The sequence below is a fragment of the Callorhinchus milii genome, unplaced genomic scaffold, assembly GCF_018977255.1.
Source record: "Callorhinchus milii isolate IMCB2004 unplaced genomic scaffold, IMCB_Cmil_1.0 Scaffold4, whole genome shotgun sequence".
In the NCBI taxonomy this organism is placed as follows: Eukaryota; Metazoa; Chordata; class Chondrichthyes; order Chimaeriformes; family Callorhinchidae; genus Callorhinchus; species Callorhinchus milii.
The window spans coordinates 47,985,905-47,998,399 of NW_024704745.1; the positions used below are offsets into that span (position 1 = coordinate 47,985,905).

Genomic DNA, 12,495 nt, shown 5'->3' on the forward strand with positions numbered 1-12,495 from the left:
CGCGGCAGCCAATTGTGCACAGCAGTGTCCTACAAACAGTCGTGGATTGAAAATGACCAATTTATTATTGCTTTGTTTTTTGGAGGGATTATTACTATAACAGGAAGAGGAAATAAAAGGTGTATAATCTATGCCAAAAGTTGCTCAAAACAATTGCCTTAGATTGTGCTATCTTTGAAACAGTAAGAATGATGTTATTTTCAACTTGCTAGACTCACCCAAGCCAGCTGCAGTTTTGCATGCTATAGAACAGAATTCAGGTCATATGTTTCCAATCGGGCAGTATTGTATTGATTAAATTAAAAAAACACATTGAGAAAAGGCTGGATAATGCAGCTAATTCTTTTCACCACTTTGATCTGAGTTCCTACCCAGCTTTGATTAATGTGATGAAAGAATCCTTTCTCTTTTGAATGTTACTGTCATTTTTGAAGGGAGTTTGAGCCTTAACCGCCTTAATTCAGTTATCAACAGCCACAGAGAAAAGTGTCCACAATTGGGAACATACTGGAAATTTCATCCAGAGGCCATGGCCTTGAAAACAGTAAAAAAACATAGTATTGAGGGTGTTTTTCTGAAGTTGAAAAGTGCCTGACCTGTACTGGAATAATCAGGGATAGAATAAAACACCTCAATCGCTCAAAACAGCCCCCATCACCCCCACCCTGAAGAAACCTTCCCTTGACCCGTCACAGCTATCTAGCTACCGCCCATCTCAAATCTACCCTTTCTATCCAAGGTCCTTGAGAGAGCCGTTGTCTCCCAGCTTCGCTTTCCTCACCTCTCACTCCCTCCATGAACCCCTCCAATCAGGTTTCCACGCTGCCCACAGCACAGAAACTGCTCTGGTCAAGGTCACAAATGACATCCTGACCATGTGTGACCAGGGCTCCCTCTGCCTCCTCGTCCTCCTCGACCTCTCCGCCGCCTTTGACATCGTGGACCACTCAATCCTCCTCCACTGCCTCTCCTCCCACCTCAACCTTCAAGGTTCTGTCCTTGACTGGTTCAGGTCCTACCTTTCACACCGCCTCCGCTTCACCATGGCAAACGGCTTCTCCTCCAGCCCCCGCACCGTCTCGTGCGGTGTTCCTCAGGGCTCTGTCCTCGGTGCTCTCCTCTTCACCCTCTACATGCTCCCCCTTGGTGACATTATCCGCAGACACAGGGTAAATTTCCACATGTATGCGGATGACACCCAACTCTACCTCTCTGCCTCCACCCTGAACTCCAGGACTACTGACGTCCTGACTGCCTGTCCGACATCAAGTCCTCGACGAGGGACAATTTTCTCCAACTCAACGTCAGCAAGACCGAGGCCCTCCTGATTGGCTCGCGCCAGCACCTCCGCACTGGCAGCATCAGCCTCCACGGCTGCACACTCAATCTCACTAAGCCAGTCAGGAACATGGGTATCTTGTTTGACCCTGAATTGTCCTTTCTCCCGCACATCCGCGCCATGACTGGCACTGCCTACCACCAGCTCCGCAATATTGCCAGACTCCGCCACTGCCTCACTCCTCAGGCTGCTGAAACACTCACCCATGATTCGTCACCTCAAGGCTCGATTACGGGAACTCCCTCCTCATCGGCCTTCCCATCTCTTCCCTTCATAAGCTGCAGATCATCCAAAACTCTGCAGCTCGTGTACTCTCACGCACCAGGCTCCGTGACCCCATCACTCCCACCCTCGCCCAACTCCACTGGCTCCCCATCCCCCAGAGGATCCAGTTCAAGATCCTCGTCCTCACCTTTAAGGCCATCCATGGCCTTGCCCCCTCCTACCTCTCTGACCTGCTGACTCCCTACGAGCCTGCCCGCTCCCTCCGATCATTGGGCTCCGGCCTGCTCCATGTCTCCTGCCCGATCCGCCCTACCATCAGTGGACGGGTTTTCAGCCTCTCTGCCCCCACACTCTGGAACTCCACCCCACGGTCCCTTCGCATCGCTTCCTCTCTTGCCTCCTTCAAGGTCGGTCTCAAGATCTTTCTCTTTGACCGTGCCTTTGGTCTCCCTCCCACCTCTCTGTCTTGCCTCACCCCTACACCACCCCTCCTCCCCCATGCTCGGGCCCTGACACCTGACTGTTCAGCACTTTAGGACGTCCTCCCAACGTGAAAGGCACTCTATAAATGTAATTTTGTTGTTGTTGTTGTTTGAGATGCTACCCTGCGTGAGCGCTGCTAGATAAATGCAAATGCAGGATGTTGTTGTTGAACCAAACACCAGGAAAGTGTTCCATTAATCAGCATTGAAATTCCTTATTTTCTTGAGGGGAAAGTAATCAGTAAAATACTGATTTGTGTCTAACTTGTGATAGCTGTTAACGGAGTACTTAATAAGGAATCTGAGTCTTTCCAGGAACTGGAATTACGAAACGTTGCTTCGTAAGAACAATGCTTCAAAACCATCTACTTCCAGAGCAGAGTGTCTAGGCTTGAATGGAAATTCCAATGGGATTCATTATTAAAATATTCCATTGAGAAATGCCACAAATGAGACATAAAAGAAAACAAAGGCAAAAATACACAGTACAACCATCAGCACAGACAAGAGACAAACCAGTCTGCACGGTTCAGCTATACACTCAGCCACTGGAGATTCATGCCAACGGGTCACTATGTGATGAGTTGTTGTGCGCTGGCGTGCTGCTGTGATAAGGTCCTGAGTGGGAACGATGTGCTTCTCCAAAAGAAGGGAAAAACTGGACAGAAAGTCAACATGAGCTTCAGTATCTCCAAAAGACAGAAGCTGGTACAGAGCTATTCTGGCTAGTGATAAGAAAACCAGAAAGTAAAGGTATACATAATCTATTGCAATGGCCTCCTACCTGCCGCCGATTCCTCCTGTTGGTCTGATTAAGTTGAGCAAGCATCATTTGCTGATCCAGCTGTTCCATCCTCTGTTGCCGTTGAATATCTAGTGTTGCGCCCATTCCTACTGGAGCCTCAATGGTAGGTTCAGCAGATGCGAAGACTGGTTCAAGGGTCAATGAGGTGGTTCTAGCTGCCCATTTTGGTACACTAAGCAATTTCTGTACTTCAAGCACATTATTGTGGTAAACAATTCCGGACATCTTAAAAAAAAAGGAAAGGACCAGTCACAAAATGAAAAAAATGAAATAAATGACATTACTAATCTTAGTGCTTTGTACATTAAGTTTGGAGCAGGCCTGACACATTCTAAAATTAGCCTTGGATAGGTGCTCCTGGAGATAGCATGATCTGCTGAGCAGCATTTGCATTTGAAGTTGCATTTCTATGCATCTTTCACATTGGGAGGATGTCCCAAGGTATTGGATAGTTGAGAGTTTGCACCCATGCTGGGGTTGGATTCGGAAAGGATGGGGAAGAAGTGGGGACAAAGATAACCGAAGACGCGGTAAAGTCGAAGGTCTTCAGATGGTCCTTGAAGGGGCAATCGCTTTACAGTATATTCTGTGAAGCGTTTTGAGATGTCTCGAAGACGTGATAAGGCTCTATGTCGAATGCAAGGATTATTATTATTTATTATAAGTGACTCCAGGATGGAATTCCATAGAGTGAGGATAGATAGGCAAGCGTCGATGGTAAGGCATGGTGGTGTTAAAGCTGGCACTAGCCCCTGTAAAGGGACTGTGGAGCAATCTAATCTTTTCCTATACATAAAAATCACAAGCATCTCTGATGCTCTGCCACTTATAAAAAATGGATGCCATTCACATCATCATGACCATCTTGTTCAATTGAATGTTACAAAATTGCATTGCCAGCTGTGAGTTCTGTTTTCCTGGAGAGGTTAGATGGTAGTTCTAATGTAAAACTCGAAAATGCTGGAAATGTACAGCAGGTTACTCAGCTTTTAAAGAGAACCACAGATTAACATCTCGGGCTGGAGCCTTGATCATTGACCTGCTGTGCATTTCCTGTTATTCCAAATTTCTAATATTTACAGTGTTTCACTTTACTATTTTTCTTAAATGTTCAAATTTCATTCATAATAAGCCAAACAAAAAGCTGCATGTGTGTTGGTGGGTGGGTGGGGGGGTGGAGATAGAGAATATACCAATTGGAAAAAAATATTATCTACATGACAGCAGTACCATTAAGATTTTTATTTACACCGTGCACAGACATTGTGATTCTGACGAGTAAATTTACTTTGCCATTAGAAGCACTGATGAGGTGACAAATATTTACAAGAACGATATACCATTTCCTCCTAACATGCAGTGTTAAAGGCTCTGGATAGCAGTCACATTTTTTTTAAGAGTATCATCAAGTATGCCAACAGGAAGTTCACATTAGTCACTATTTTCACACCTAAAGTTTCACAACATCGCTTCTATCTGCAAAAATACAATGATAAATCAACTCAATTTTAAACTGGGTCAGACGATGCCCTATATTTGTCCTCCAAAAAGGAAAAGAGCTAAGCATTTTTATTGAGGTTAGAAACCCAAATGTAACTACGTATTCATCATTTTTATCACATGCAGAATAAAACTAAACATTATTCCTTTTATTGTGTTGACACAGAAATTAAAATAAAAACTGTTTCCACCTGAAGGATACTTTGCATCCTCAAAGGTATACAGCAGCCTCATCCTGCAGTTTGTTTTTAACAGTTACTTTGTCTCTCCTCCTCAAACCCGCCCCCACCAAATTCTTAATCAATTTAGTAAGATCTTACTGATTGTGATTAGAACTGTTGGAGAAAAACTGATTTCGTCTGGAATATTTGAGGTAAATCACTTATCTGGCTGAAACCTGCTCTTGCCTGGTTCAAATCCTACCTCTCTCACCGTCTCCACTTTGTCTCCACTTACGATTTCTCATCCAGTCCCGCACCGTAACATGTGGTGTCCCTCAGGGCTCTGTCCTTGGTCCCTTCCTTTTCAACATTCCCCCTTGGTGACATCATCTGTAGATATGGGGTTAACTTCCACATGTATGCAGATGACACCCAACTCTACCTCTCCACCTCCACCCTCGAATCTAGGACCACTACTGTCCTCAAAGACTGGCTGTTGGACATTAAGTCCTGGATGAAAGCAAATTTCCTCCAGTTGAATGTCAACAAGACTGAGGCCCTCCTGCTTGGCTCCCGCCAGCGCCCTCAAACCTCAGGCGCTGACAGCATCACCCTTCATGGATGCACTCTACACCTCACAGAACCAATACAGAACTTCGACGTCCTGTTCAACCCTCAATTGTCCTTCATCACCCACATCTGTGCCATGACCGATTCCGCTTTTCCCACCTCCGCAACATTGCCTGGCTCTGCCACTATTTCTCACTGTAGGCCGTCGAGACCCTCATCCACACATTCATCACATCCAAGCTCAACTACGCAAACTGTTTGTCGTTTTCCCCAACTCCTCCCTCCACAGGCTGCAGATCATCCAGAACTTCGAAGTCCGTGTCCTCTCAAGCACCAGACTCCACGACCCTATCAGCCCTACCCTTACCCAGCTCCTCTGGCTCCCCATCACTCAGAGGATACAGTTCAAGATCTTGGTCCTCACCTTCAAAGCCTTCTATGGCCTCGATCCTCCCTACCTCTGTAATCTCCTAATCCCAACCAACCTGTCCGCTCCCTCCGCTCAGTCTGCTTCATGTCCCCCCGCTTCCCCACCCCACCATTGGTGCACGTGCCTTCAGCCTCTGTTCCCATCCTCTGGAACTCCATCCCACAGTGCCTCTGCCTCAGCCTCTCCCTTGCTGTCTCAAGACATTCATCTTCGACTGTGCCTTCGGTCACCCTCCTATCCCTACCATCCCCACCCTCCATCCCTCCTGATCCCAACCACCAGCTCGGGTGCGGATTGCTGACTGTCCAGTGCCTTGGGATGTCTTCCTGATGTGAAAGGCTCTATACAAATGTAATTTGTTGTTGTTATACAAATATAACTTATTGTTGAAAGTAATGCATGAACAAATCTAAATGTACAACAAAATATCTTCATTGAACAAATTGAAAATCACTTCACATCAATTTGCGCAACACCACTAACAAGCTTACTTAAGCTGTAAAATTTCTAGAAAGTTGATAAATTTGAATTCATAGTGGTTAGCATTGACCAATAAATGCAGAGTATCTTTAAGGAAACCACAAGCAGAGACTGGCTATTTAGTTTTCTCCCTCCGAGGTTTTCACATTAGAAAACCCACGTGTACAGGAAGAATTATAGGTGGTCCTTAATATTTAATAAACTAAAATAAAGCACCACCGTGAAATCTTTGATTGATTAATTACAAAATTAAAGGAACTTGCAATTCCCCAGTTACACAAAGAGCAAATAATATGAATCCTTGTATTTGAATGTAATACCTAGACACAAATTCTGCTACTTCACTGGGAATTATTGTAAAGTGTAGCAACTGCGTATTTGCACGGTAGCTAATTTCCTCACAGCAATGTCTCACAAATAGCCATGAAGTGAGTGAACGATGTTATTTGGAGGATTGCTGGCCAGGACACCAGGAGAAATTTCCTTCTCTTTTTGAATAGCGTAACAGGATCTTTAGCATCAGCCTGAACACGTAGTCTCGATTTATACTTTTCCAAAGGATAATGCAAGGTTCCTCCAGCACATTAATGGAGTGCTAAAACATAAGACTCTGATGTCAAAACATAAAGCTTGAACCCACAACTTTCTAACCTAGTGGTGAGAGTGCTACCCACTGAGCCGAGCTGATAACTGAAAATAAGACCACAATAAATAGAAAGGTGTCATTATTTTGGTCCAATTTTATAAAAAGGACACTTCTTCTATTATACTGAACTTTCAGCTTTCAATTCAGCTTGCCTCTTGCCAACCTTCGCCTAATACTTTCTGGAATTGGGTAAGCAGGGTGCATCCCTCCAAGGGAGGGAGTGTGCGTACCATACCAACAATTTATCTCTGGGATTTCCATTTGTAGGTGGGACACTTGGAAATCTCACCTTGGTTTGGACACTCTTAAGCATGGTGATGGGTTTCCACATATGACAGACAGACAAAAAAAAAAGTTCAGCTGTGTTTTACATCAGATCATTACTATATCATTAGCTCCAATATTAATTTTGAAGTCAACATTTATTTTAGCATGTATAACTTAATGAAGCACAAGTAATTTCTTTGTTAACTTCTTTATTCAACTTTTTTTTTATCAGCTTTCCAAATTAACCACCAGTAATGGAAACACAATGCAGGAAGTTAAGTAGGACAAATGCTCAAGAACAGCTATTTTGAATTCACAAACAAGTTCTTTTAAATATTTTACCCTTTCCTTTCTCAAAATACCTAAACATCAATATAACTAAATATTACTTACTCCATCCTTCCAGAAAAGAGGACAGGACAATTTAAACCAGAAACTTTTCTGCATAAGGGGAACATAGAGGTTTGGGAGAGTGAAGTAGAAGCCGTGTAGTATAAACACCACACAGACAAGCTGGGCTGAATGGTGTGTTTTTGTAGTGTAGCAGTCTATGTAATTCTATATAAAATAAAGGTAAAAATTGAATAGCCAGTTTCCCAAGGCTGTTTTGGGTGGAGTGCAATTTTAACCATTTTGTGCATTGTATTTGCGACAAGTGTGCTTTTACTGGATTACTAAACTTTTAATCCAGCAGTAAAAGCAGAAATCAGTATGTTTGTAATTTAAAATTACAGCTTAAATTTATGTTCCATTAATTTTATATTTGTTTCTTTAGAATTCATAAGCACATAATATCACATCTTCAGCACCATTTTAATAATAGAGACAACAAACTAAAATAATTTTGCTGTATGTGTTACTTACCAATCCACTTAAAGCCACAATCCAGATAGAAGTACTTGATGTTAAAAGCTATGAAGAAATATAAAATATTAATGCATAACTGCATAAAATTAAGTACAATGTTTGATATTCAACTCTACGGGCATTCCTACTTTCTTTTATTTTTCCTTCTACGTGAAAGGCAAGAAAATATTTTATGGTAACAAATATGATGCATCAGTGCTGGTAAGTGGAACACTTTTTCCCCCTTTTTGGCATTGTGTCAGCATCAGTATGACAGGTATAGCATTCCTGCAGAATAACTTTAGATCCAATATAATTTGTGGTTTGCAACATTGGAATTCTACTTGATCCTGAGCAAAGTTTCAACCCTTATTGGCAACAGAGTTTCATCCATCTTCAACATGTTACCCACTTACGCCCTTACCCACTGACACCCACTGCTAGTGAAACTCATATGTATGCTTTTGCCACCTCGATTAAAGATTTTCCAATACTCCCCTCACTGGCCTCCCTAGTTCGACTCTCCAGAAACTTCAACTGATCCAGAGCTCTGCAGTCTGAGATCTATCATGTACAAGGCTCCACAAACCAACTATAACCATCCTTATCAATGTCTAATGAGTTCCAGCACCACAGCAGTCAACTTTAAGATCCTCCTACTCTTCAGTTTTAATCCATCCTATTTACGCAATATTCTTTAGTGCTACAATCAAGCCTGTAAGCTCCACTCTTCCAATTCTGATTTATTGCTCATCCTCTCTCCACTTTGCTCCATAACAGATAGCCATGCTTTCGACCCCTGAAGCAGTCTTCCAAATCCATTTAACCTTGTTATCTCCCCTTGCCTTCAAAAACCTCCCAAAATATATCTCTTTGGTCAACATCATTAAAACCGTTATCCTCAGCATAACACAACAAAGGTCAAGTGCTTTGAAAGGGTATTTTACATGAAAAGTATCAAATTCATGCAAATTGTTACATCAGTTACCTCCCCCATAGCTCGGTATCAGCCAATTTTATAATCTATACTAATAAAACGACAATGTCTGTCTGTCTGTGTATTTGACAATCATGCAATAACCGATTGGCGTAGAGATATAATTTATACCTCATCAGAAAGGTCTTGCATCTGGCAGTGTCATGGGGATATTTTTCTGGGAATCTCCTATCGTTGATGAACTATATTAAAAATTAAGCCCAAAATATGAAGTATCCTAAACCATGTCTCTACGTCAATCAGTTGTGAATTATACCCATTGTGAGATCGTGTCCATACAGTATATAATAATGGCTTACAGACAAAAAAATCTGTGGCTGTGAGAGAGAATATATCATTATGAGTAGTGACTGTGTGTTTTGTGGGAGAGACAGAGAGAGAAACTGAGAGAGAAAGAGAGAGACTGAGAAACCGAGAGAGAGAGTGCGAGAGAGACTGGGAGAGGGGGAGAAACAGAAAGAAAGACTGAGAGAGAGAGACTGAGAGAGCGAGACAGGGAGTGAGAGAGAGAGAGAGAGAGAGAGAAAAACACATGTAAACTCATCTGACTGAGAGAGACTGTGAAAGACAAGATATTATAAAGTGTTGTGACTGTGTTTTGGGGGAGACACAGAGAGAAAGAAACTAAGAGAGAGAGACACAGTGAGAGACTGGGAGAGAGACTGGGAGAGAGACAGAGAGAGAGAGAGAGAGAGACAGTGAGACAGAGAGACTGGGAGTGGAAATATATTACAGGTGTCCTCCCAGCTGAGTATAAAGATGAAATGTCTGTACCCGTTGCAGCTTCGCTTGCAACTAAAGGATCCAATATGGAATGTGGATTGACACACAGACAGACACACAAGGACAGACGTTTCGTCTTTATCTATACCCAGCTGGGAGGACTCCTGTGGGAGGACTCAGTGGGTGGACTCCTTTCATATATTTTCTCGCACAGTCTCTCACAGATTCTCTGAAAATTCTTGCATCTGGCAGTGTCATGGGCATATTTGTTTGCCCCTATCGTTGATGAGCTATATTAAAAAATGCTTTAATTAAGCTCCAAAATGTGAGGTATGCATCGTATTCTGCAACTACATAACGACAGAGGAAAGCACACACCGTTCAGAGAGATACAAATGTATGGCACTTTTTTCTGTTTGTCATGGGAGCTAGAGTCGTCCCATGTGGGACAGACAGAGAGAGATTGGGATAGTGAGAGAGACTGAAAGAGACAGAGAGAGACTGGGAGAGAGATAAAGACTGTAAGAGAGAATATATTATAAAATGTAGTGACTGTGTTTTGTGGGAGAAAGCCTGAGAGAGAGTCAGGGAGAGAGAGAAACAGAGAGAGAGAGAGACTGTGATAGTGAGAGACTGAGAGAGAGACTGAAAGAGAGAGAGTGGGAGAGAGAGAGTGAGAGACTGAGAGAAAGACTGAGAGAGAGAGAGAGAGAGGGGGGGAGAGAGACTGAGAAAGAGAGAGACTAAGAGAGAGAGAGACTGACAGAGGCAGAGAGACTGAGAGAGAAAATATATTAAAGAAATACTCCCACTGAGTCCTCCCACAGGAGTCCTCCCCACTGAGTATAGATAAAGACAAAATGTCTATGTGACTTCTGTGGATCAATCTACATTCCATATTGGATCCTTTGGTTGCAAACAAAGCTGCAACAGGTACAGCTTGTACTATATATCCTGCCAATGAATTAACTCAATCCACTTGTGGAGTTCATTTGTGAGGTGTAATTTCAAGACTTTTAACTGAGGAGATATATACAAGTTGAATTTCAGGTCCAATCTAATTTGCGCTACATTACATTAATAACCATGCAGTATCAAACACCATAGGTGTACAGTGGTATACATACCTGAAGACCCAATATGTAGACAAGTGTTTTGTTTGTGATGGAAAATCTGCCCAAGATATGGGTCACTTGAACTCTTGGAATGGAGAAGTAGAAAGGCACAAACAGAGCAAATACAGGACCCAGACTAAAGAAAAAGGAAACAGCCATATCAAACTCACATCTGGACCACATGGTGTAAATACCAATCATATCTTAGTTGGCAATTCTCAGAATCCTTATTATACAGTTTAACATTTTCTTTTGGCATTACTATTCCCAAATAAAATACCATAATATTTCTATGAACTCATTTAAAGTATTGATTTCAAAATGTACAATAATAATAAATAATAATAATCTTTGCATTGGATATAGCACCTTATCATGTCGTCGAGATGTCTCAAAGCGCTTCGCAGGATATACTGTAAAGTGGTGTGACTGTGTGCATTTCGAGTATGTTATACTCTAATGGCAACAATTATATCTTCAGATCAACCTATAGACTTTATTTAGTTATAAGTATAAAAGTATAAAGGAGAGGTGAGATGATTTTCACACTGAAAAATGGAGAGAAACTGCAGAGCAATCTAAAGGAGGGTGAGTAGAAAGTGATGTTCATCAATGAACAGCATGAAATTGGTGTCATTTCACAACATGCACTTTGTGATCATTGTAACAAGACAATGCTATGGAAATACCGCAAATTTCATCACCTAGTAAGAGCACATAGAACACAAACTGCCCCATTAAAGAGAGGAATCGAGCTGTGGGCAAATCATGTTTTAATAATTTAGTAATTGATTTCAAGATCCTCTCACTCGTTTTCAATTTCCGTCATGCCCTCACATCTCCTAACTATCTGATTTGCTTAGCCCCCACTCTCCCACCCACTGCCTCCCCTCGGGCTGACTCCGGCCTCTTGTTCGTCCCTCATCCCCTCTTCTCCACCATTGGTGGCCATGCTTTCAGCCACTACGCCCCAAAAATCTGGAACTCTCTCCCTCAATCGCTTCACCCCTTCACTCCCACTTTCAAATCCTGCCTAAAGACCTTGCTTTTTGATCATGCTTATGGTCACCTTCTCTCGAGGTGTGGGGTCAGAGTCTGCCACTGTCAAGCGCACCGGGACACAACCCCGCGTGAAGTGTGCTATATAAGTGCAAGTTGTTGTTGTTAATAACAAAATGTTTGCTGTGTCCCCAGCCCTAACTGCCTTATTACAGGAAGCAATTTCAAATCGCTTGCTATGGTATGACCGGCAGTCATACCATAGCATTATATAGTCAATCCACTTTACAGTATATTTTGTGAAGCTCTTTGAGGTGCCTCGAAAATTTGATAAGGCATTACATCAAATGCAAGAATTATTATTATTAAAAGTTGTCGTGGTATTATTGAGGGTGTGTTAACATGCACACTGCTGTCACAGAAATGTTCAAGAGAGGAATTCCACTGCATTTCTGCTCTAAGATCTGTTCAAGCTCTGCAGCTATTCCTTTAGAAAGCTCAGGAACTGTGCTTTCTAAAGGAATAGCTGGAATAGCTAACTTAAAGGATTGAAGAGGTGATCATGTGACCAACCCTACCAACCTCCCGCACTGACCTGTTACATGTAATAATAATAATAATCCTTGCATTTGATATAGCGTTTTTCACGTCAGGAGGACGTCCCAAAGCGCTTCACAGAACACACTGTAAAGTGAATTGACTGTATTTTTGTGGGCGAACGCGGCAGCCAATTGCGCACAGCAGTGTCCCACAAACAGTCATGGATTGAAAATGACCAATTTATTATTGTTATTTTTTTGGAGGGATTATTATTAGGCGTGTGGAGTGAGGAAACTTGCCCAAGGTTTCGCCCTGCCGGGAATTGAACTCAGGTCTCTCGCTTGCAAGTCCCGTAGCTCAGTGGTTAGAG

The 12,495-nt window shown here is 42.5% G+C and overlaps 1 protein-coding gene across 1 annotated transcript in view; it reads right to left on the reverse strand.

Moving 5' to 3' along the window:
• The window catches only part of ubac2 (UBA domain containing 2), a 96,716-nt gene that overhangs the window by 16,661 nt on the left and 67,560 nt on the right, over positions 1-12,495 (reverse strand). The window contains exons 5-7 of the mRNA XM_042334605.1: positions 10,599-10,722; positions 7,770-7,817; positions 2,831-3,076 (exon numbers count right to left, since the gene is read on the reverse strand). Coding sequence (XP_042190539.1) covers positions 2,831-3,076; positions 7,770-7,817; positions 10,599-10,722 — 418 coding nt within the window. The remainder of the gene's footprint in view (positions 1-2,830; positions 3,077-7,769; positions 7,818-10,598; positions 10,723-12,495) is intronic.